Here is a 25,677-nt window from a genome sequence, read left to right as displayed (position 1 = left end):
CATGTTGATTAATTACATTTATTGTAAGTATTTCCTGACAAAGTTGATTTCTTTGTAAATGGTTTCCCCTGCCATTGTGTTAAATGATCAGTGACATGTCCAATAAATGAAACACTTTGGCACATGGCGAATCCTCACCTTTTAGCCCCAACTCCCTATTAGAATGGTTCCTAACATAGCCCCACCAGTCCTCCTGGGTTCTAAGCTTGAGGTGAGGGTTAGAAGTGCAACTGAAGGATACATTCTGCTATTGACCATTTAAGTATTTTCCTGACAGTGATGCTGTTATCATCAGTTATTGCATATGGAGTGATTTCCCCTAGAAAGCTCCTGAACTCAAAACTACATTACTTATCAGCTTCCATGTTGGAAATTCAATTGGGGAACATTGTGGTAATATGGTTGTACCTTTTACTTTTCTAGTCAGATGGTACTGTGTCCAACTTTTGAAGAGTGCATGAACCCAGCATTAGACAAACACTCTATGGCCCCGTATTTAGTGGTTTCCTGACTGATTTCACCATCCAGTGACATTTGACGTGGTTGGAGTAGGTGCCCAATCAGGGTAGGTATCCAGGTCAAACAGTGGAATCCCCCATGTTGTCACAGCCAATAATACTGCAAGGACACTGATTACATTCACACCAATCCCCGCCTTCACCTGAAATGACAAAACTCAAGCAGCATTAGACAAGAAAAAATCCATTGTTAGCATTCATTAGCCTGGGAACCAGACCTAGTGGTACATCAACAGGCTTTGACCTGTGTACTAATGAAGGTTATTTTCGTATACCGGGTCAGCTAAACCAGAACTAGCCCTTCTGGATTCATTCAACATGGGTATTTTAAAACTGGCCTATGTGTAGTGCATTTACTTTGAGGCGATGTGCACTCACCATGTCCGTGGTGGTGAGGTGGCCGTAGCCAAACACAATGGCATTGGAAGGGTTGGATGAAGGAAGCAGGAAGGCGAAGCATGTGCAGAGGGTAGTGGGTATCAATATGTAGAGTGGGTTCACATGGATAGCTTCGGCCTGCCATTCATGGAGAATGGGAAGGAAGAGGCATTCAGATGCACGTCAAAAGAAGAGTTTCTATTTTTTTATGACCGCTCCATTTCTGTATGTCTATTAAAGTAGCAGATGTAGTTATTCTGTATCATGTTCATATTGTAGCTAATGATCCCCCCCTACTGCCGTATTCATTCCATTAACGTTTGTTAGCCACTGAGAAATTATATTGCATAACATTTTGTCATTTAGCAGACAATTTACAGTGGGATAAATAGGGGGGGAAAAAATCATTATAGCAAACAAATAATTCATAAGTCAGCGGGAAAGATCTATGAACGCACCAGAGGGGCAAGGATGGGGAGGAAGATGGTGATGGTGGCTGCATTGCTGGCCAGCTCTGTGACTGAGGTGACAAGGACACAGGCAATGGTGACTGTTGCTATGATGGGGAGGCTCCCCAGAGGAGATAGCAAGTTTGCCACCCAGGAGGACAGACCAGACACCTACAGAAAGACAGACAGACTGTAGGAATGCTGTAGACATGTTTTATTGTTAGCAAGCATCATGGGAAATGTCCTTTTTAGGAACATGTGGGTGTCTATCCTTCCTAATATACATTCATTCTATATTCATACAAATGACACAATAAAATGTGACCGTAGCGTCAGACATCAGTGCGATAGCTACAAACTTTTGGCTGTATAAGAAGGGCATGGTCTATATGGCTGCGTTTAGACAGGCAGCCCAATTCTGATATTTTTTTTATAACTAATCACATCAGATGTTTTTCAGAGGTCAAAAGACCAATTAGGTTAAAAACATATCAGAATTATTCTTCCTGTCAAAAAAAAAAAAAAAGATATATATAATATCCCAATGCTCCAGGGCAGTGATTAGGGACATTGCCCTGTGTAGGATACCATCTTTCGGATGGGACGTTAAACGGGTGCCCTGACTCTCTGTGGTCACTAAAGATCCCATGGCACTTATCGTAAGAGTAGAAGTGTTAACCCCGGTGTCCTGGCTAAAATCCCAATCTGGTCCTCATACCATCACGGTCACCTAATAATCCCCAGTTTACAATTGTCTTATTCATCTCCTCTCCTCTCCACTGTAACTATTCCCCAGGTTGTTGCTGTAAATGAGAATGTGTTCTCAGTCGACTTACCTGGTAAATAAGGGTTAAATAAATAGCCTTAGCATGGAATACTTTTAACACAGGGGTGACTAATTTCCTTGACACATTGGTTATGATATGGCTGGAGTGTAAAGGTTTTAGACAAGACTGTACCTGGGTGCCCTCAGCAAGTGCAAAGCCCCCACCAACAAGTAGGGCGACTTCCCATGGCATACAGGCCTGGAACTCTTTCCATGAGATCATGGCCTCTAGAAACAGAGAAACCGAAAGTTGAACCCTCATGAAGCCTGTTACGCTGCCACAAAAACACAAACTGTGCAATAATTTATACGACGACGAGAAGAAAATGGTGGGTGCGCAGGGGAAACGTTTCACTGTTGTCATGCATCTTTCTTATGGGATACCATCTCTGAGTATGCCCAGGTGTAATGCTATTTGGGGTACCGTACCATATTTGATACCGTATTTATCTGCAGAAGGCTTGTGTGCTGGCATGATGAAGAACATGAGCCCCAGCAGTAGGGCCACGGTGGCGTCACTGATGTAGCCCGCATATCTACATGAAGAGAATGAGGACATGTGCCTTTTAGTCACATATCACGAAACCTTTTGAAGTACATGTGTTGCTGGGGAGTGACGCTGCTCTGTAAACATTATTTTAGAAGAGGGTATTGAACTCACTCAGGGGGGAAGATTGAGGCCCACCCTGGCATAAATCCAGGGTCTCTGAAGACCCACAGCACCACCATCAGGATGAAGATGAACGCGGTCACAACCTCCTGGGGACTGAAACAGGCCGTTCGGATCGGATGTCTTGCAATACACAGACACTCTCAAACAAAAGTTTGCATGAACTTTCTAATCAGCACAGATATAAAAAAAAAATGGAGGAAACAAGGTGGTGAAGCTTTAAGGGTCACCTTGTAGGACCCAGCGTGTTGTAGTCCTCCTCTATGACTCTGGCTGTTGCAGTCTCTCTCTCAGAGCGCTCTCCACTAGGACGGAACAGCACCCTGAAGCTGCATGGGTTTATTGAACACATGACATTGTTGATGGAAGACATACCTGCAATGCATTTCATTTTTTCAAAGCATTCAAAAATAGTTGTGCCATTCAGGGAAAACAACTGCTTCAAACAGAACAATTAACATGACCATCAGCTAAGCGTTAATGGGGTTTCCCCCAGTTCTGTAGACCAGGGGTGTCAAACTCATTTTTCCCACGGGCCACATTCGTTTGTGACCAAGGTCCGGAGTAGCCTCATCCTGACCTAGCGAAACAGAATGTGAGCTCGCGAGATGAGGATGGTTTGTACGAGGCTAGGTCCGGAAGGCCGCACCTAATTAATTTTATCTTTCCTCAAAATTTGCAAAACATTGTTCATTATGCATCACTTTTTGGAATTTTCTACGTTCCCTGATTTTCTAGCTTTTGTTTAGATGATGGTTACCAATTTCCGATGTTCCCTGACATTTCTAGCCTTTGCTTCGATGACTGTTGGCAAGCTACACAGAGTGAAGAAACTATACATCTACGTCCATTATCATTTCTGCACGGTTTCAATTTGGTTTTTAGTAATTTCAATGGTGATTTGAGGTAAGGAATACCTACCTAGGATAGGATAAGTAACCTAGCTAGGATAGGATAAGTAATTCCTCTCACCCCCCCCCCCCCTTTAAGATTTAGATGCACTATTGTAAAGTGACTGTTCCACTGGATGTCATAAGGTGAATGCACCAATTTGTAAGTCGCTCTGGATAAGAGCGTCTGCTAAATGACTTAAATGTAATGTAAATGTAGGTAGTTTTTTAAATACATAAAAAAATATTTAAAAAATGAATCAAAACCTTTTTTTACCCAAGCCCAGGATTAAATGGGCTCTTGAGTTTGACACGTATTGTATGGATGATTAACCCATCCTCGCTTGTTGTATCATGAGTAAGCCTTTCAGTTAATAAATGACTCATGCAGGCCAGTCTGCCCTGTGGTACTGGTGGTTACATTTACAGTGACAGGCAGAGAGCCCTGGTGTAAAAGGGTGTTTGAGTGAGAAGTCAAGACATAAAAGAGTGAGTGATGGGAGGGAGGAACGGTGAGGAAAGAACACTGAACGGATAAGGTGATACTTAGGGTCAAGGATGAGGCCAATTTAGGTTAACGACAATCGTGATCTGATGAAACAAGCGAGAAACTGGAGTGTTGAGTCAATAAAAGTTGAAATGCTCATTAACGCCTTGAAATGGTGTTTACTCACTCTGAGCCGATGAACATCCAGTGCAGCCATATCCATGACAACAGCAAAGCAATGATGCTGATTGGCAGACACAAGACGATCCAGTTTCCAAAGTTTACAGAGGTGCATTCTGGGTAAAACCTGTCAATGAATAGGGTTGAATGGAGATGTTTCAAGTTTTATTAGTAGTCTGTACGGGATACATGGTAAACACCGTCCAACAAAATGCTTACTTGCAGGTTCCTTCTCGACAATGCAACAACAATAACATATAATATGAACATGAAGTAAACAGCTCAGTAGAATAGAAAAAACATTTTAGCATGTTCAAGTATACAGTAGTATTGCGCCATACAGAGTGCAGCCCTTTCTAGCATACTCTATGTATCATTGACCAAGGCACTTGTATTCCTCTGTTACGATGCATTCTAAAGATTTCTATTGCTTACAGTGTAGGGATATGTCGCAGGAGGTAGGTGGCACCTTAATTGGGAAGACCGGTCTTGTGGTAATGACTATAGCGTAAAAAGTGGAATGGTATCAATACATCAAACACATCGTTTCCAGGTGTTTGATGCCATTCCATCTGCTCCGTTCCAGACATTATGAGCCTCAGCTGCCTCCTGTGATATGCACTGCATATAAAGTCTGACCACCACTAGATATAGCTGATGGAGAACTCACTGATGGATGTACTCGGAAAAGATGAGGTTGGGGGAGGTCCCAGGAAGGGTGGCAATCCCTCCTATAGAGGAAGAGTATGTGATGCTTAGGCACAGCCCCTTGCACATCATGTGCTCTCTCTTACTCCGGTAGCGGCCCTCTATCTTTTGCTCAATCACCTTTAAGAAGAAAAAGAGATGGTAGTGTGTCATGAACTGTTTTGACCATGTTAGAAGCCCATTGTGATATGGCAGTGTTATAAGCTTTTGATTTGTGAGCTATCTACAGGTAACTTCCAAAATAAAGGAAACACTTACAAAGTATGTTGAAAGCTGTTGCTTAAAAGAAAAGATATAACTAACACCCCATCATGCTTAGGGTCATGTATAAAAATGCCCAGTTCCCCATTATTCTTGGCTACCATGGCTAGAAGAAGAGATCTGTGACTTTTGAAAGGGAGGTCTCAAAAGAGCATAGGGGGTTTAAAGAGAGTGAGAGGGTGTCAGTCACAAGATCTCAACCCAATTGAACACTCATGGGAGAATCTGGAGTGACGCCTGAGACGGAATTTTCCATCACCATCAACAGATTCTGGAATTTCTTCTAGAAGAATGGTGTTGCATCCATCCAATAGAGTTCCAGACACTCGTAGATGCTATGCCAAGGCACATTGAAGCTGTTCTGGTGGCTCATGGTTCCTTTATTTTGGCAGTTACAGTGCCTTGCAAAAGTATTCATCCCCCTTGGCATTTGTCCTAGTTTGTTGCATTACAGCCTCTTATTTTGAACATCCCACAGAACACCAAATAAAAAATAAATACATTTTTACATTAAAAAATGGAAAGAATATGGCACCACAACAAACCTGCCAAGAGAGGAATGGCCACCAAAACTCACCGACCAAGCAAGAACAGCATTAATCAGAGGGGCAACAAAGAGACCAAAAATAACCCTGAAGGAGCTGCAAAGCTCCACAGCGGAGATTGGAGTATCTGTCCATAGGACCACTTTAAGCCGTACACTCCACAGAGCTGGGCTTTACGGAAGATTGGCCATAAAAAAAGCCATTGCTTAAAGAAAAAAATAAGCGAACACATTTGGTGTTTGCCAAAAGGCATGTGGGAGACTCCCTAAACATATGGAAGACGGTACTCTGGTCAGATGAGACTAAAATGTAGCTTTTTGGCCATCAAAGAAAACTCTATGTCTGGTACAAAACCAACACCTCTCATCACCCTGAAAACCCCCCATGTTTTTCATTGGCAGGGACTGGGAAACCTGTCAGAATTGAAGGAATGATAGATGGTGCTAAATACAGGGAAATTCTTAAAGGAAACCTGTTTCAGTATGTCCCAGTCTCAAATCTCTGAAAGAGGTTCACCTTCCAGCAGGACAATGACTCTAAGCATACTGCTAAAGCAACACTCGAGTGGTTTAAGGGGAAATATTTAAATGTCTTGGAATGGTATAGTCAAAGCCCAGACCTCAATCCAATTGAGAATCTGGGGTATGACTTAAAGATTGCTGTACACCAGTGGAACCCATCCAACTTGAAGGAGCTGGAGCAGTTTTGCCTCGAAGAATGGGCAAAAACTCCAGTGGCTGGATGTGCCAAGTATATAGCAACATACTGCAAGAGACTTGCAGCTGTAATTGCCTAAAAGCATTGACTTGGGGGGGGGGGGGGTGAATAGTTATGCATGCTCAAGTTTTTTGTCTTTCTTGATTGTTTCACAATAAAAACTATTTTGCGTATTCAAAGTGGTAGGCATGTTGTGTAAATCAAATTATATAAACCCACCCAAAAGTAATTTTAATTCCAGGTTGTTAGGCAACAAAATAGGAAAAATGCCAAGTGGGGTGAATACTTTCGCAAGCCACTGTACCTGTACAACTTACATTGGTCTGAGAGGGTGCTTCCTCTGGAATAGTGTACTCCATTTCATCTGGTTCCTTATTTTTTCTACCAGAGATTAAAAATAAATAAATAATGACTTACGTGAAATTAAAGCAAGACCAGGTATGAGGACAATTGATACAATGCGAATGAAAATGTTTACGTTGTTGACAGTGTAAACAAATCCACATCTTGGATTGTTGTCTCTCCTTCTCCATTGACTGCTTTTAAAGGGAAAGACATTTTGAAGTGATTTGGGGGATCCTTTTAAGAAGGTTAAATATATGCAGAGGAACTCCAAATTACCTTATTGGCTCTTCATTTTTCTCACACGGTCCCTCAGTCTCTGTAGGAATAATGTCGCATTCTGAATCTTCCAAATCTTAAATTCCTACCAATAACTAAGTTCTGTGGGTAAACAATGTATGGATGATTATTGTGCTTTCTCACCTTCCAGTTCTAGGCCAAGGTTGCTGGTGCCTGTCATTGTTCGCTGCCTCTGCTCACCTTCTCCCTCTGCATTCAAGATTTGCTGAATGATCGCCTCAACGATGGGCATCACCATGGCAACAGCGGATGTGTTTTGGACCCACATGGATAGGAAGGCACAGCTGTTCATGAAGCCCAACATCAGCCTGCAAAGAGACATCCACAGGGGCACTAACCAATGAAAATGGCTGGTTCGCCAAATTACCCTTAGGCTGTGTTTACACAGGCCGCCCAATTCAGATTTTTTTTTCTTCTCCTAATTGGTGATTCAGAGCATTCTATTAGACCTTGAGATATAGCTCTTCTGCTGTGTTAGTGTTAATACCTTTTAAAACACATGGTCCTCCAAGATGGTGACACAGTTGGTATTTTAGGTATTTTATTAGGATCCCAATTAGCTGTTGCGAAAGCAGCAGGTACTCTTTCTGGGGTCCAAACACAATGTGAAATATGACATAATGCAGAACATTAACAGACAAGAAAAGCTCAAGGGCAGATGTACGTAAATTTAAAATCACAAAGTCACACAGCCTACATACACACAAAATATCTAGATCAAATCGGGGCGTTGTGCCGTGAGGTGTTGCTTTATCTGTTTTTTTTTAAACCAGGTTGGCTGTTGAGCAATCTGAGATGGAAGAGTTCCATACAATCATGGCTCTATAAAATACTGTACATTTCTTTGAATTTGTTCTGTATTTGGGGACTGTGAAAAGACCCTTGGTGGCATGTCTGGTGGGTAAAATGTGTGTAAGAGCTGTGTGTAAGCCGACTATGCAAACAATTTGCAATTTTCTTATAAATGAACAAGTGATGCAGTCAGTCTTTATTCTACATTTAGCCAAGAGAGTCTGGCCTCCATAGTATTGATATTAGCCCTCTGATTACAGTGAAGAGCAAGTAGGGATTCTCTGTTCTGGGCCAGCTGCAGTTTTTCAATGTCCTTTGCAGCACCTGACCATATGACTGGGTGATACTGAAGATAAGATAAAACTAGAGCCTGCAGTAATTGCTTTGTAGAGTGTGGTTTAAATGCAAAGGATCTCTTTATCACAGACGGACCTCCCCGCATCTTTACAACCATTGAATCAATATGTTTTGACTGACAGTTTAGACATTATCAAATTCAAATAAAATTGTATTGGTCACGTACACATTTTACAGATGCTATCACGGGTCTAGTGGAATGCTTATGCTCCTATCACCGTCAGTACAGTAATACCTGACAATACAGGCAACCCCCCCCCACACACACACACAAATCCAATAAAAACAAAGGAATTTAGAAATATTACGATGACCAATGGCAGAGTCTGGAATATAAATGTATATGAGGGTGTGTATTGATAGTAAATCAATAGATAAGATGTGTTGAGAGAGGCCTGTAATTGTCATCATAGGTACACTTCAACTATTTACATTTACATTTAAGTCGTTTAGCAGACGCTCTTATCCAGAGCGACTTACAAATTGGTGCATTCACCTTATGACATCCAGTAGAACAGTCACTTTACAATATGACTGAAAAAATGAGAAAACAAAAATCCAGACAATCACATTGTAGGATATTTAATTATTATTTAATTTAATTTAATTATGGTGGAAAATAAGTATTGTAGACTGTAAACTCTCCTTCCAGACTCACATTAAGCAACTCCAATCCAAAACTCATGCTGCCAAACATACCCTAATAAAACTGACTATCCTACCGATCCTTGACTTCGGCGATGTCATTTACAATATAGCCTCCAACACTCTCCTCAGACTGCATCCAAATATCTATCACAGTGCCATTTGTTTTGTTACACTGCCCCAGACCATGATGGACACTCCACCTTCAATTCTATCCCGCTCCAGAGTGCAGGCCTCGGTGTAACGCTCATTCCGTCAATGATAAACGCGAATCCAACCATCACCCCTGGTGAGACAATACTGCGACTCGTCAGTGAAGAGCACTTTTTTCCAATCCTGTCCGGTCCAGCGATGGTGGGTTTGTGCCTTACAACAGGCCTACAAGAGGCCTTACAACAGGCCTACAAGCTCTCAGTCCAGCATCTCTCAGCCTATTGTGGACAGTCTGAGCACTGACAGGAGGGATTGTGCGTTCCTGGTGTAACTCGGGCAGTTGTTGTTGCCATCCTGTACCTGTCCCGCAGGTGTGATGTTCGGATGTACCGATCCTGTGCAGGTGTTACACATGGTCTGCCACTGCGAGGACGATCAGCTGTCCATCCTGTCACATTGCAATTTATTGCCCTGGCCACATCTGCAGGCCTCATGCCTCCATGCAGCATGCCTAAGGCACGTTCACGCAGATGAGCAGGGACCCTGGGCATCTTTCTCTTGGTGTTTTTCAGAGTCAGTAGAAAGGCCTCTTTGGTGTCCTAAGTTTTCATAACGGTGACCTTAATTGCCTACCCTCTGTAAGCTGTTAGTGTCTTAAAGACTCTTCCACAGGTGCATGTTCATTCATTGTTTACGGTTCATTGAACAAGCATGGAAAACAGTGTTCAAGCCATTTACAATGAAGATCTGAAGTTATTTGAATTATCTTTGAAAGACAGGGTCCTGAAAAAGGGACGTTTCTTTTTTTGCTGAGTTTAGGTTCCGGATGAAACAGTCCTAAACGGAGAGGTGCCAGATTCTGTTCCGGCAGAATCCGGCTCAAATTAAGCACTCAGTATAGGTTGAATGTGATAGTCTGCCTATAACTAGCCTGAGTATGCCTGTAACTCAATTCCTATTCAAATCAAATCAAATCAAATCAAATTTATTTATATAGCCCTTCGTACATCAGCTGATATCTCAAAGTGCTGTACAGAAACCCAGCCTAAAACCCCAAACAGCAAACAATGCAGGTGTAAAAGCACGGTGGCTAGGAAAAACTCCCTAGAAAGGCCAAAACCTAGGAAGAAACCTAGAGAGGAACCGGGCTATGTGGGGTGGCCAGTCCTCTTCTGGCTGTGCCGGGTAGAGATTATAACAGAACATGACCAAGATGTTCAAATGTTCATAAATGACCAGCATGGTCAAATAATAATAAGGCAGAACAGTTGAAACTGGAGCAGCAGCACAGTCAGATGGACTGGGGACAGCAAGGAGCCATCATGTCAGGTAGTCCTGGGGCACGGTCCTAGGGCTCAGGTCCTCCGAGAGAGAGAAAGAAAGAGAGAATTAGAGAGAGCATATGTGGGGTGGCCAGTCCTCTTCTGGCTGTGCCAGGTGGAGATTATAACAGAACGTGGCCAAGATGTTCAAATGTTCATAAATGACCAGCATGGTTGAATAATAGTAAGGCAGAACAGTTGAAACTGGAGCAGGAGCATGGCCAGGTGGACTGGGGACAGCAAGGAGTCCTCATGTCAGGTAGTCCTGGGACATGGTCCTAGGGCCCAGGCCAGTTGAAACTGGAGCAGCAGCATGGCCAGGTGGACTGGGGACAGCAAGGAGTCATCATGTCAGGTAGTCCTGGGGCATGGTTCTAGGGCTCAGGTCCTCCGAGAGAGAGAAAGAAAGAGAGAAGGAGAGAATTAGAGAACGCACACTTAGATTTACACAGGACACCGAATAGGACAGGAGAAGTACTCCAGATAAACAAACTGACCCTAGCCCCCCGACACATAAACTACTGCAGCATAAATACTGGAGGCTGAGACAGGAGGGGTCAGGAGACACTGTGGCCCCATCCGAGGACACCCCCGGACAGGGCCAAACAGGAAGGATATAACCCCACCCACTTTGCCAAAGCACAGCCCCCACACCACTAGAGGGAAATCTTCAACCACCAACTTACCATCCTGAGACAAGGCCGAGTATAGCCCACAAAGATCTCCGACACGGTACAACCCAAGGGGTGGGGGAACCCAGACAGGCCGACCACAACAGTGAATCAACCCACCCAGGTGACGCATCCCCCCCAGGGACGGCACGAGAGAGCCCCAGCAAGCCAGTGACTCAGCCCCGTAACAGGGTTAGAGGCAGAGAATCCCAGTGGAAAACGGGGAACCGGCCAGGCAGAGACAGCAAGGGCGGTTCGTTGCTCCAGAGCCTTTCCGTTCACCTTCCCACTCCTGGGCCAGACTACACTCAATCATATGACCCACTGAAGAGATGAGTCTTCAGTAAAGACTTAAAGGTTGAGACCGAGTTTGCGTCTCTGACATGGGTAGGCAGACCGTTCCATAAAAATGGAGCTCTATAGGAGAAAGCCCTGCCTCCAGCTGTTTGCTTAGAAATTCTAGGGACAATTAGGAGGCCTGCGTCTTGTGACCGTAGCGTACGTATAGGTATGTACGGCAGGACCAAATCAGAGAGGTAGGTAGGAGCAAGCCCATGTAATGCTTTGTAGGTTAGCAGTAAAACCTTGAAATCAGCCCTTGCTTTGACAGGAAGCCAGTGTAGAGAGGCTAGCACTGGAGTAATATGATCAAATTTTTTGGTTCTAGTCAGGATTCTAGCAGCCGTATTTAGCACTAACTGAAGTTTATTTAGTGCTTTATCCGGGTAGCCGGAAAATAGAGCATTGCAGTAGTCTAACCTAGAAGTGACAAAAGCATGGATTAATTTTTCTGCATCATTTTTGGACAGAAAGTTTCTGATTTTTGCAATGTTACGTAGATGGAAAAAAGCTGTCCTCGAAATGGTCTTGATATGTTCTTCAAAAGAGAGATCAGGGTCCAGAGTAACGCCGAGGTCCTTCACAGTTTTATTTGAGACGACTGTACAACCATTAAGATTAATTGTCAGATTCAACAGAAGATCTCTTTGTTTCTATTCTATTTAGCGTTTAAAGAAATGAATCAAATTGTAAATTTGCTATTATCAGACTGGTTAATGTGATGCAAATCTACACGCACTCGGCCCCCTCGCCACCTACTCAGACAATCAGGAGCCGCTACTGCATTGCAGCTGTGGCATAGTGATGAGTAAATAGTTTGCAGTTTAAGTATGTAGCACACTTAGTGTGGGTATTCGGACACAGCCAGTGAGCCTTTCATAGTGGATGTAAGCAATGTCCCCATGCTCTCTGGCAGCTTTCATTCTGCATCTGGCACACAGCTTCCGAGTCGTCCTTGTTGAAGAGGATGTCATTAACCTCTTGAACCTCTGGGGGCAGTATTTCATTTTTGGATGAAAAACGTTCCCGTTTTAAAGAAGATATTTTGTCACGAAAACATGCTCGACTATGCATATAATTGACAGCTTTGGAAAGAAAACACTCAGATGTTTCCAAAACTGCAAAGATATTGTCTGTGAGTGCCACAGAACTAATCCCACAGGCGAAACCAAGATGAAACTTCAAACAGGAAGTGAGACAGATTTGAGGCGCTGTGTTCCAATGTCTCCTTATATGGCTGTGAATGCGCCAGGAACGAGTCTACACTTTCTGTCGTTTCCCCAAGGTGTCTGCAGCATTGTGACGTATTTGAAGGCATATCATTGGAAGATTGACCATAAAAGACTACATTTACCAGGTGTCCGCCTGGTGTCCTCCGTCGAAATTGGTGCGTAATCTTATCATCGAATAGATATGTGAAAAACGCCTTGAGGATTGATTCTAAACAACGTTTGCCATGTTTCTGTCGATATTATGGAGTTAATTTGGAAAAAGTTTGGCGTTTTGATGACTGAATTTTGTTTTGTTTTTTCATAGCCAAACGTGATGAACAAAACGGAGTGATTACTCCGACACAAATCATCTTTTTGGAAAAACTGAAAATTTGCTATCTAACTGAGAGTCTCCTCATTGAAAACATCAGAAATTCTTCAAAGGTAAATGATTTTATTTGAATGCTTTTCTTGTTTTTGTGAAAATGTTGCCTGCTGAATGCTAGGCTTAATGCTATGCTAGCTATCAATACTCTTACACAAATGCTTGTTTTGCTATGGTTGAAAAGCATATTTTGAAAATCTGAGATGACAATGTTGAGAGGTTAAATCTCTTACAGCTACCGCCCTACTTCTTTTTAATTTCCGCCTGAAGACATACCCAAATCTAACTGCCTGTAGCTCAGGCCCAGTGATAACCAACAAGTTAGATTACTTGTTGGTTATCACTGCATTGTCGGAACTAGAAGCACAAGCATTTCGCTACACTCGCATTAACATCTGCTAACCATGTGTATGCGACAAATAAAAATTTGATTTGATTTGACCAAGGATATGCATATTCTTGGTTTCATTTGAAAGAAAACACTCTGAAGTTTGTGTAAATGTGAATTGAATGTAGGAGAATATAACACAATAGATCTGGTTTAGATAATACAATGAAAACACCATACATTTTTTATTGTTGCGTCATCATCTTTAAAATGAACAAGACAAACCAAACATTCAGATAGGATGATGCGTACAATTTCAGTGAAAAAATATAAGAGGGCAACAGTACTTGTGCAAAGTTTCAGAATGATAACTTCCAAAATGAGTGTGCGACATGACATGTATCATGAAGTCACCCAGGTGTCCCAAACAAGTAGCCCAAATGTACCCAAGTGGCCAAATTGGTGAATGGAATAACTATATACAAAATACTAAAATGGTATTCTAACACACCCATCCAAAAAATGGAGAAGAAACATGAAAAAAATATATACATTTATAAAATAACACTTTCAATATTTGGAAGACCCTCAGTCCTCTACACAATATTGTGCTGCTGATGCCAGGTGCCATAGCAGTCTCTTTCTGCTGTAAAGCAGAGGGTCACCAAGCATGTGGTGCAGGTGATGGGGGACTTCATTTTGCAAAGAACACAGCGATGTCTCCATGCTGTGCCCTTTTGGCCCTGAGGCACATCCATGCCTGCAGAAATACATTTGGGCAGATGAACACCACTTGTGGCAGGAGCTGGATGAACCAGCTTCAGTGGGGGATGGACACCTTGGCACTGGGGGCTCCCATTTGGAGTCAGTGTCACTGTGAAAGAAAATGTTCAGTTAGAATAATTTCACATATGAGCCCTGTATCAAGAGGTATAATAAACAGATATATATAGAGTACAGGGAACATAAGGTTGAATATATTATTATAGACCTGCTTGATCTACTGTCTCATATATATTATTACAGACCAGCTAGATCTACTGTCTATTTTATATTATGACAGACCAGCTAGATCTACTGTCTATTTTATATTATGACAGACCAGCTAGATCTACTGTCTTTATTATATTACAACAGACCAGCTGTATCTGCTGTCTCCATTTCACTTTGGCCATTGTTGTGGGCCTGCCCTCCCCTCAACAGCCTCAACTAGATATTTAATTTCACAAATAATATTTTATATTATTAATTTCAAACAACGGCATTGGCATGAGAAAAACTTACCAGTCCAAAAACGATGTCCTCTCCGTTCAAAGAATATTCCTCGATTTGGGAATCGCTAAATGAATCGTCCTCCAATCTCTCTCACTTTCCCGATCAATTTCTAAAATTGTGTACATCTGTATATCTAGACTTTAGCTTTAGATTTAGCTTTACCTGACTTAGTCCGATTGATATATAAACAGCTGAAGATGCGCTTTACCAAAACACTGCTGTGCGTAACATGCGTGGGTCCTTCCAGTATGAATCTTCAATGGCGAATGAACCTCTTTACGCCGGAGTTTACTACATGGGTTGGTCTTCCAACACATAAACATTACATATTGCCGTTTACCTCAGCTCATTAGCTATCTACCCAGCTAGATTTCAAGATGATCACTGGTCATTTGGTTAAAATACAGTCAATCAACGAAACAGCGGTCATATCATTGGTGCACAATGATGTCATTACTTGTTGTCTTCAAATCGGTTTCTTTCAGTCAATACATCCTGCAAAATGACCCATCAGGTTTGGTAGTGTTATGATTGCAATGAAACCAAACATGACTGGAAAAGTCACGTTTAGTGTGTGTATTTACATCGAATGTGTCGTTGAAAATGGAATGAGACGTAATTCACGACACAAGCGGTTCACAAAATGTTTCTTGTTAGGCTATTAAAAATAGATTTTATCAAACAAAATACCATTCATTGTGTAACCGTGAGCATTGGGATTGCAAACAGAGGAAGATCGTCAAAGGTAAATTATTTATTTTATTGCAGTTTGTGATTTTGTTACGCCTGTGCTGGTTGAAAGTTGTTTTTTATAGGGCTCCATCCTCAGATAATCGCATCGTATTCTTTCGCAGTAAATCATTTTTTAAATCTGACAACGCAGTTGGATTAGCAAGATTCTAGGCTTTCGAAACATGTGAGACACTTGTATTTTCATGAATGTTTAATATTACTATTTATGTAGCGATCACCGTATGTTGTCGAATTTCATCCCGCTAACGGGTTTGGTGCGCAGAGGTTAATAATGATTCACCGACTGTGCTGATGTCATCTTGCGTGACTTGCAGCAATATAACAACAAACTGTAAGTCTCTTTCAGGACATCCACCTCTGCAAAATGTTCTTAAGATCCTGGACCTCTCTGGCCAGATCGTGTATTCTATTGTTAGTTAAATCCATTAGTATTTGGACAAAGCTCTTGAAGGTATTTTCATTTTGTTATAACAACTGCTTGTTGAACCCTTTTAAAAAGATCCTTCACCTGTGATAGAGAAACACTGTCTTCTCCATTACTCCCACTGGATTTAGTTTTGGATGTCATGGTGGCAGTGTAGGCTAATGCTAGCACTCCACACAGTTCCAAACAGGGCAGGTTGCAGGGCAGATGGAAACGACAACAAACAGTAGGGATTTAGACAGCCACAACCCGGGACAAATCGTGGTCCCTGCCAAAAGAACTAATCGCATCGCAGGCTGGGTTCAACCTTCCTGGAAACCTTCCTGGCTTGATGGCTAGTTAGCAGCTAAGCTACCTGCTACTCCAAGCAGCTCTTCAGACTTTTGGTTGGCAGGATTACTGGATGGATAGTAGCAGTCCCCACAACTGAGGCTAACCATTTTGCTGGATCCAAATTCAATAGGTAGCTAATAACGTTTTCAATAGAACACTTTTTCAGAGACTTTAAAAACAACAAACCGATCTCCCTCCTGATGCGTTCTGTGCGTATCGCCTGTCAATGTAGCCACACGTCTGCAACTGAGGTCTGGAACAGACGATGAGAGAGTGGCCGGCAGAGAGAAAGTTCTCACCATCCAGGATTGACACCGACCAGAGTGACCAGACTAAGTGCTATCCTCCGGTGGAGACCCCACTTCTCTATAGACGTTGCCAGACAGATGACTCCGATCAACAGCAGGTGGAAGTCTTTGAAGTACACCCCAGCCACCTGAGAGAGGGCAGGAGGGAGAACAGCAGCAAAAAAGAGCGGTGGAAGATTTGACATTTCATGATAAGCAGTCCATTTTGACATCTATCAAAATGTTAAGAGGACATTTCAAAAATAATACTGACTTTTAATTAGTCTAGTAAGGATGGAAAGAACATTACATCTTCTATGTCATTTTGCCAAGCCAATAAAACCATACAGTGCCGGGCACTGAGATTGTTAGTAAAAAAATAGATCATAAACAGATTATTACAGACTAATGCTACATTCACGTCATGTCTGAAACTCAGGTGCTCCAAATTAAAATGAATGTTATGTTAATTATTTGCATAGAGCTTCCTATTGGTTGATTCTGGTACCTCCCAAGTGGAAAACTCAGGATCCAACTAAGTTAGCAAGTTGGACATTTTTTGAGTTTCCTACATAACGTGAGCGGGGCATAAGGAGTTAGAAGCTGACTGTGATATGATAATAATGTAATAAATGCTCCTGCTTTTATAGATTTATGGATGAATTAATCAAACCAGAGGAGTTTTGTCATATGTTCTATCAAACATGAAAGTGAGATAACGTCGGCTTCCTGGAAAATACATTCAACATTTCTGCAGATTTTTATTATAATTTAAAATAGTTGCACACACACACACTTGAATGCAATAAAATTGTGCAATGTTCACCTGAGAGGACTTCATGATGCCAAAGAAAGGGAAGAGCAAGGCTGGGAACAGAGCGGTGGCTGCCAGTGGCAGGGCTTCTGTCAGCCAGTACACTGCCATGACACACAATACGAACGCACATTCTGACACCTAGAAGAGGCCAAAAGGAAAGAAACAACATGCTTCAGATTGGGAAAAAATATGAAAATGAGCTTCATGTCAAGTCAAAGGTCCATTAGTCTCACGTGGAATTATTGTCTTTTCCCATTTTCGTCAGCGGAAATGAAAAGAAATTTGTAATAGTCATAATTTTGGCATCAGGGCATAATTTTGGCATAAGGGCATCTCGTTATCATCATAGGCTGTGTGTGTGTGTCCCCCAATCCAAATTCAGCTGCCTACCTGCTTCCAAAGGCAACTACCTTACTAGGTAGCACTCCAGTTGGCAACTGCAATTTGGGACGGGATTCGAAGGCAGCATCACATGAGAAGACACTCGCGTTACACTGACCACAAGACGTTTGTTTACATTGTAGCCACTGTAGCAGCTTGAGCAACTAGTGCTAGCAATTTAGTGAACAACTATCCCAAAATGGAAATATCTGACATGAATAACAAGTAACAGAATCGATCTCAGGACCTATTCATGAATTAAGTTGACACCGACCAGAATAGTTATTCTACGGTATAGGGTCCTCCTCGAAGCATATTGCTTGGTCTGCTGCTCCATCGTTGTGGACAGACTTGCATGCATGATACAGAATATGTTTTTTGAGATGGCTAAATAAGCAATTTTACTGACTTTTTAAAAATGATTAATAGCCAGAATAGTGGTGTTTCACTGTGAAGCTAATCTTGCATTGGAGGTGCCAATGTTTTTTGTATGAGTATGTCATGCAGGTGAAAGAGGACCCAAAAGCGACTTAACAGAAACAGAGTTTATTCAAGTCCAAACAGAAAACGACAAATCCTGAATCCTTAACAGGAAATGTCCAAACAGGGAATAACAGAAATCCTCTAGTCTGTAGAGGGGAATAACAGGAGAAGCGGCCACAGACTGCAGGTCGCTTCGGGTAGGCGCAGGCCGTAGCTGACAGAGACACCTGCTCACACGCAGCATCTGATGAAGGCAAAAACACGACAGGACAGGGCGATACACAATCACAGCACGGTGAATTCTAAACAAGGAACCGACGGGACAGGAACGGAACACAAAGGAAGAAATAGGGACTCTAATCAGGGGAAAGGATCGGGAACAGGTGTGGGAAGACTAAATGATGATTAGGGGAATAGGAACAGCTGGGAGCAGGAACGGAACGATAGAGAGAAGAGAGAGCGAGAGAGTGAGAGAGGGAGGGGGAGAGAGAGGGATAGAAAGAGGGAAAGAACCTAATAAGACCAGCAGAGGGAAACGAATAGAATGGGGAGCACAGGGACAAGACATGATAATAAATGACAAACATGACAGAGTAGGCTTACATTGTGATTAATTAATATTTATTAATTTATTTATCCGTTATTTTACCAGTTAAGTTGACTGTGAACACGTTCTCATTTGCAGCAACGACCTGGGGAAATAGTTACAGGGCAGAGGAGGAGGATGAATGAGCCAATTGTAAACTGGGGATTATTAGGTGACCGTGATGGTTTGAGGGCCAGATTGGGAATTTATCCAGGACACCGGGGTTAACACCCCTACTCTTACGATAAGTGCCATGGGCTCTTTAATGACCTCAGAGAGTCAGGACACCCATTTAACATCCCACCTGAAAGACGTCACCCTACACATGGCAGTGCCATGGGACATTGGGACATTTTTTTTTAGACCAGAGAAAAGAGGTCCTCCTACTGGCCCTCCAACACCACTTCCAGCAGCATCTGGTCTCCCATCCAGGGACTGACCAGGACCAACCATGCTTAGCTTCAGAAGCAAGCCAGCAGTGGTATGCAGGGTGGTATGCTGCTGGCATAATATAACTATCACACCTGCATTTTCAGGATAACATAGTTTTGTATTCGTTGATAACTAATAATTAAAGGTGGTATGAAAAAATACTAAAGTATTTGCTGAAGAGACAAGATACAGACAAGGTCCCTGAACTAATAAGTTGGTTTTATTCATGAAAGTCCTTAGGGGGTCGAAGTTATTGAAGATTTAAGCAAGTATTTTTGACATATAATTAAATTAAATTAAAAGAAATAGCCAAAGTAAAAAATTCTAAAGTAATTACCGTTGATTGGACAGGCGATGTCCCTGAACTAGCAACAGTTGGTTGTCTTATTTTAAATCCTTTGGGGTGCAAGCTATTGACATTTTAAGGAAGTATTATGTGAACCATATGTCATGTGGTTGCGAAGTGTTGCAGTTTTATGATGGTCCCTTAACCCTCAGAAGAGGAGAGCAACGTTTTAGCTACATTTTGACTCCAAAAATAAAATATGACACCTAATTGCAAAAACAAGGGGTGTCACTTGCTCGCTATCATCTGCAGATTTGGAGTATGTATATCATTCTTACACATTACGTTTAAGAGGTATTAACATGAAAAGTCAGAATCTTTAATGTAAAGCGAACTACACTGCACTATTGGAGTGTACCTTGGGATTGGGACATGCCAACTTTGATGTCCTGCCTAGAAATGTTGCCTCAAAAGGCTGTGTCCTTGTCGATTGGGATACAAGCCATACATTTTGTCAGGAATAATATGGTTGTTGACAAGTATTGTTTTAGTTATTGTTGATAAAAAATATATTATATATATATAGGTAAATTAGTCTAGTCAGCTATCTAAATTTGTAGTCATCGATGAATTACTGACCGGGCATGCAGGGCAAATGCCCAGGAGCCCTGACCTCCAGGAGGCCCCCATTTTGATTTTGCCACTCAGATGTCCTATTAAGTCATGGCAAGATTTGTAGAATTGCAGGAAATTGCCTTCAAAACTGCAAAAATGTCTCTCCGACCTATGGCAAAATGAATAGAATTCATAGCTTCAAAAAGTAGGTGTGCTGGCCTCCCAAGTGGCACAGCGGTCTAAGGAACTGCATTGCAGTGCTTGAGGCGTCACTACAGACCACTGGTTCATTCCCAGGGCAAGGTGACCGGAAACATGACCGAATACAAACAGTGTAGCTATTCTCTCTGCAAGGCAATCAAACAAGATAAGCGTCAATATAGAGACAAAGTAGAAACGCAATTCAACGGCTCAGACACAAGAGGTATGTGGCAGGGTCTACAGTCAATCACAGATTACAAAAAGAAAACTAGCCCAGTCACGGACCAGGATGTCTTGCTCCAAGGCAGACTAAATAATTTTTTTGCCCGCTTTGAGGACAATACAGTGCCACTGGCATGGCCTGCAACCAAAACATGCAGACTCTCCTTCACTGCAGCCGAGGTGAGTAAAACATTTAAACGTGTTAACCCTCTCAAGGCTGCAGGCCCAGACGGCATCCCCCAGCCGTGCCCTCAGAGCATGCGCAGACCAGCTGGCTGGTGTGTTTACGGACATATTCAATCAATCCCTATCCCAGTCTGCTGTTCCCACATGCTTCAAGAGGGCCACCATTGTTCCTGTTCCCAAGAAAGCTAAGGTAACTGAGCTAAACGACTACCGCCCCGTAGCACTCACTTCAGTCATCATGAAGTGCTTTGAGAGACTAGTCAAGGACCATATCACCTCCACCCTACCTGACACCCTAGACCCACTCCAATTTGCTTACCGCCCAAATAGGTCCACAGACGATGCAATCTCAACCACACTGCACACTGCCCTAACCCATCTGGACAAGAGGAATACCTATGTGAGAATGCTGTTCATCGACTACAGCTCAGCATTTAACACCATGGTATCCTCCAAACTCGTCATCAAGCTGGAGACCCTGGGTCTCGACCCCGCCCTGTGCAACTGGGTACTGGACTTCCTGACGGGCCGCCCCCAGGTGGTGAGGGTAGGCAACAACATCTCCACCCCGCTGATCCTCAACACTGGGGCCCCACAAGGGTGCGTTCTGAGCCCTCTCCTGTACTCCCTGTTCACCCACGACTGCGTGGCCACGCACGCCTCCAACTCAATCATCAAGTTTGCGGACGACACAACAGTTGTAGGCTTGATTACCAACAATGACGAGACGGCCTACAGGGAGGAGGTGAGGGCCCTCGGAGTGTGGTGTCAGGAAAATAACCTCACACTCAACAAAACTAAGGTGATGCTTGTGGACTTCAGGAAACAGCAGAGGGAACACCCCTCTATCCACATCGCCGGAACAGTAGTGGAGAGGGTAGTAAGTTTTAAGTTCCTTGGCGTACACATCACAGACAAACTGAATTGATCCACCCACACAGACAGCATCGTGAAGAAGGCGCAGCAGTGCCTCTTCAACCTCAGGAGGCTGAAGAAATTCGGCTTGTCACCAAAAGCACTCACAAACTTCTACAGATGCACAATCGAGAGCATCCTGTCGGGCTGTATCATCGCCTGGTACGGCAACTGCTCCGCCCACAACCGTAAGGCTCTCCAGAGAGTAGTGAGGTCTGCACAACGCATCACCGGGGGCAAACTACCTGCCCTCCAGGACACCTACACCACCCGATGTCACAGGAAGGCCATAAAGATCATCAAGAAGAACAACCACCCGAGCCACTGCCTGTTCACCCCGCTATCATCCAGAAGGCGAGGTCAGTACAGGTGCATCAAAGCTGGGCATCAAAGCTGGGACCGAGAGACTAAAAAAACAGCTTCTATCTCAAGGCCATCAGACTGTTAAACAGCCACCACTAACATTGAGTGACTGCTGCCTACACACTGACTCAACTCCAGCCACTTTAATAATGGGAATTGATGTAAAATATATCACTAGCCACTTTAAACAATGCTACTTAATATAATGTTTACATACCCTACATTATTCATCTCATATATCTACGTATATACTGTACTCTATATCATCTACTGCATCTTTATGTAATACATGTATCACTGGCCACTTTAAACTATGCCACTTTGTTTACATACTCATCTCATATGTATATACTGTACTCGATACCATCTGCTGCATCTTGCCTATGCCGCTCTGTACCATCACTCATTCATATATCTTTATGTACATATTCTTTATGCTTTACACTTGTGTGTATAAGGTAGTAGTTTTGGAATTGTTAGTTAGATTACTCGTTGGTTATTACTGCATTGTCGGAACTAGAAGCACATGTCACGCCTTGGTCTTAGTATTTTGTGTTTTCTTTAATTATTTGTTCAGGCCAGGGTGTGACTTGGGGTTATTGTATTTTCGTATTGGGGTTTGTAGTATTTGGGATCGCGGCTGAGTAGGGGTGTTGTATAGGCTTGGCTGCCTGAGGCGGTTCTCAATCAGAGTCAGGCGATTCTCGTTGTCTCTGATTGGGAACTGTATTTAGGTAGCCGGGGTTTCACTGTGTATTTCGTGGGTGATTGTTCCTGTCTCTGTGTAGTTTCACCAGATAGGCTGTAATTAGATTTCACGTTCCGTTTGTTGTTTTGTATTTTGTAATAGTTATTTCATGTATTGCTTTCTTCATTAAAGACATGAGTAACCACCACGCTGCATTTCGGTCCGACTCTCTTTCTACAAACGAAGAACGACGTTACAGCACAAGCATTTGGCTACACTCGCATTAACATCTGCTAACCATGTGTATGTGACAAATAAAATTTGATTTGATTTGCATAGGTCGGCGCATAATTGGCCCAGTGTGGTCCAGTTTACGGGAGGGTTTGGCCAGTGGGGGGCTTTACTTGGCTCATTGCGCTCTAGCGACTCCTTGTAGTGAGCCGGGCGCCTACAGGCTGACTTCGGTCATCAGTTGAACAGTGTTTCCTCCGACACATTAGTGCGGTTGACTTTCTGGCGGTTGTTAAGGAGCGTGGTTTGGCTGGTCATATTTCTGAGGACACATGACTCGACCTTCGCCTCTCACGAGCCCGTTGGGGAATTGCAGGGATGACACCAGAACGGAATTGGATAATTGGGAGGTTAAAAAAATAAATAATAGTAAAGTAGGTGTGCTGCAGCAGCCCCTGATAAGTAGAAAGAATTAAACACATTTTACAGGTTTATTATACCGACATTATTATTAATTTAAATTCCCAAAATTATATTACTCATGTCTGAACAGACGTAATTCAAAATACTACACCAGGGAGCATAATTTAGTCACAGAGAATCAATAGATTCAAAAAATGTGCTGTAGATTAAGTTGTATTACATGCACTTAATCATGAAGGCCGCAATTTGGGCAGCGAGCATGCCAAATAAGAACAAATTGTGGCCATAGACATATAACCCATAGAAGGAATTTGGAACCTCTAACCCAAGCACTTTGACTGTTAAGCACTTTGACTGCCAGTGCTGACTTGAATAGGAACTGCCATCTATGCATTATATTGATATGGTTGGTTGCGGCTGTCAATTTGCCTTTTGCAAATTTCAAAATACAATCCTGAGAAATACAATTCCAAGAAAAACATAGGCATACCATTTGGAAAGCAAATGCCTACTGATGAAAAGAGAAGACTAATATCTTTGTAGAAGCCCCTCCAAAGCATCCTCAACATTTGTTTTGCTCTTCTGAGTGAACAGCAATGTTTTACAAAGTAGCTTATTTTGAGATAGGCTATTGGCATGAGCACATTGGCCATCACCTGTGAGTAGCCTAGGCTTCATCTTTATCACTGACTGTACAAAACATTAGGAAACTTAATATTAGTTGCACCCCCTTTTGCACTCAACAGCCTCAATTCATCAGGGCATGGACTCTACAAGGTGTCGAAAGCGTTCCACGGGAATGCTGGCCCATGTTGACTCCAATGCTTCCCACAGTTGTCAAGTTGGCCTGGATGTCCTTTGGGTGGTGGACCGTTCTTAATAGACACAGGAATCTGTTGAGCGTGAAAAACCCAGCAGCGTAGCAGTTCTTGACACACTCAAACTACCATACCCAATTCAAAGGCACAAATATTTTGTCTTGCCCATTCACCATCTGAATGGCACACATACGCAATTCATATCTCAATCTTTAACCTGTCTCCTCCCCTTCATCTACACTGATTGTAGTTAACAGGTGACATCAATAAGGGATGATAGACAGACCTGGTGAATCCAGCTGAAAGCTATGTCATGGAATGACCAGCTAAACCTATGTTTGCTATACTCAGTGTGTATATACTGTAGGCTAGGCTATATGAATCAAGAAATGCCCTGACATATCATGTGATAAGTGGGAGAGAGAGGCTGAGGATATAGCAGTTCAGGTCAAGCCATATCCTGGAAATTGTTCATTTGGAAATGCAGATCTGTCAATACCATTCAGTGCCCCTGAGACAAATGTCCTGGACTGTGTTTTTGGTTGCTACTGTACAATCCAGATTTTATTTTTTAAATACCTCATTAAATGTCTAAAATGAATGATATCGCATTTCTCTGGGCTGTTGTTTCTAACGAGACATAACGTGAAAACTCAATCTGTTTTTTTGTTCAAATCGTTGTAAAATACAGACTTTTAATAGATGCATTCAAATTAAATGATTATGTTTGTGGGGTTGGTTTTCAATGTTTATTTTTTATCTTTTATACATGGCAGCTAAAACCTGGATTGCGTATACAAGTACAAACAAAGATAAGCCAATAAATTGTGATGAACTTCACATGTTCTGTACCACAGCATGTATTCATTCATTTGTTTGTGGATGTGTCAGTGTTACAGTATGATAATGTGTTGTGACTACAGTATGTAACAACATTTGTACCTAAAAGTTTTTTTTGTGTGGGTGTATCAATGGTCAGTCCTGTCCTGAGTGTCCGGTTCTGGGTATGTGTTGTGTCTGAAATCCTACCTTTTTGAAGAGTATCTTAGACAACTCCCACAGACACACACCCCCCCCAAAAAATATAAAACAATTCATTTGTCTTTGCCTACTAGCACTGACTTTGCTGATAAATACTTTGAGAGAAATTGTACTTGATACGATTGTGATGTGTTGTCTCACCTAGCTATCTTAAGATGAATGCACTAACTGTAAGGCACTCTGGATAAGAGCGTCTGCTAAATGACTAAAATGTAAATGTTAAATGTGTGCGTGTGTGTGTGTGTGTGTGTGAGAGAAGGGTATGCTCTCCCTCACCTTTCCTTGGATGACCAGTGGGAGAGGCAGCAGCAGCACAGGGGTGAGTATGATGATGAGGAGATTGTGGTAGTTCCAGACAGCTCTCAGAAACCTCTTCATCATGTCGAACAGCTTAGTAATCTCTGGTGAGTGTTGAATTGACTAAAGGCATTTCTTCAGGCGCT

At 42.5% G+C, this 25,677-nt stretch overlaps 1 protein-coding gene across 1 annotated transcript; it reads right to left on the bottom strand.

The window, feature by feature from the left end:
• slc13a1 (solute carrier family 13 member 1) lies at positions 1–25,677 on the bottom strand. The gene is made up of 15 exons (XM_046352459.1): positions 25,511–25,677; positions 17,373–17,501; positions 16,559–16,695; positions 7,395–7,579; positions 7,251–7,290; positions 6,947–7,010; positions 5,069–5,226; positions 4,406–4,525; positions 3,072–3,170; positions 2,833–2,937; positions 2,601–2,707; positions 2,305–2,399; positions 1,355–1,516; positions 897–1,034; positions 1–661 (listed from the first exon to the last, which is right to left on the bottom strand). The coding sequence occupies exons 1-15, from the start codon at positions 25,613–25,615 to the stop codon at positions 518–520; spliced, it is 1,788 nt and encodes a 595-aa protein (XP_046208415.1). The 5' UTR covers positions 25,616–25,677; the 3' UTR covers positions 1–517.

The sequence above is a fragment of the Oncorhynchus gorbuscha genome, linkage group LG06 (assembly GCF_021184085.1).
Source record: "Oncorhynchus gorbuscha isolate QuinsamMale2020 ecotype Even-year linkage group LG06, OgorEven_v1.0, whole genome shotgun sequence".
Classification (NCBI taxonomy): domain Eukaryota; kingdom Metazoa; phylum Chordata; class Actinopteri; order Salmoniformes; family Salmonidae; genus Oncorhynchus; species Oncorhynchus gorbuscha.
This window is presented reverse-complemented; position numbering and strand designations above follow the sequence as displayed.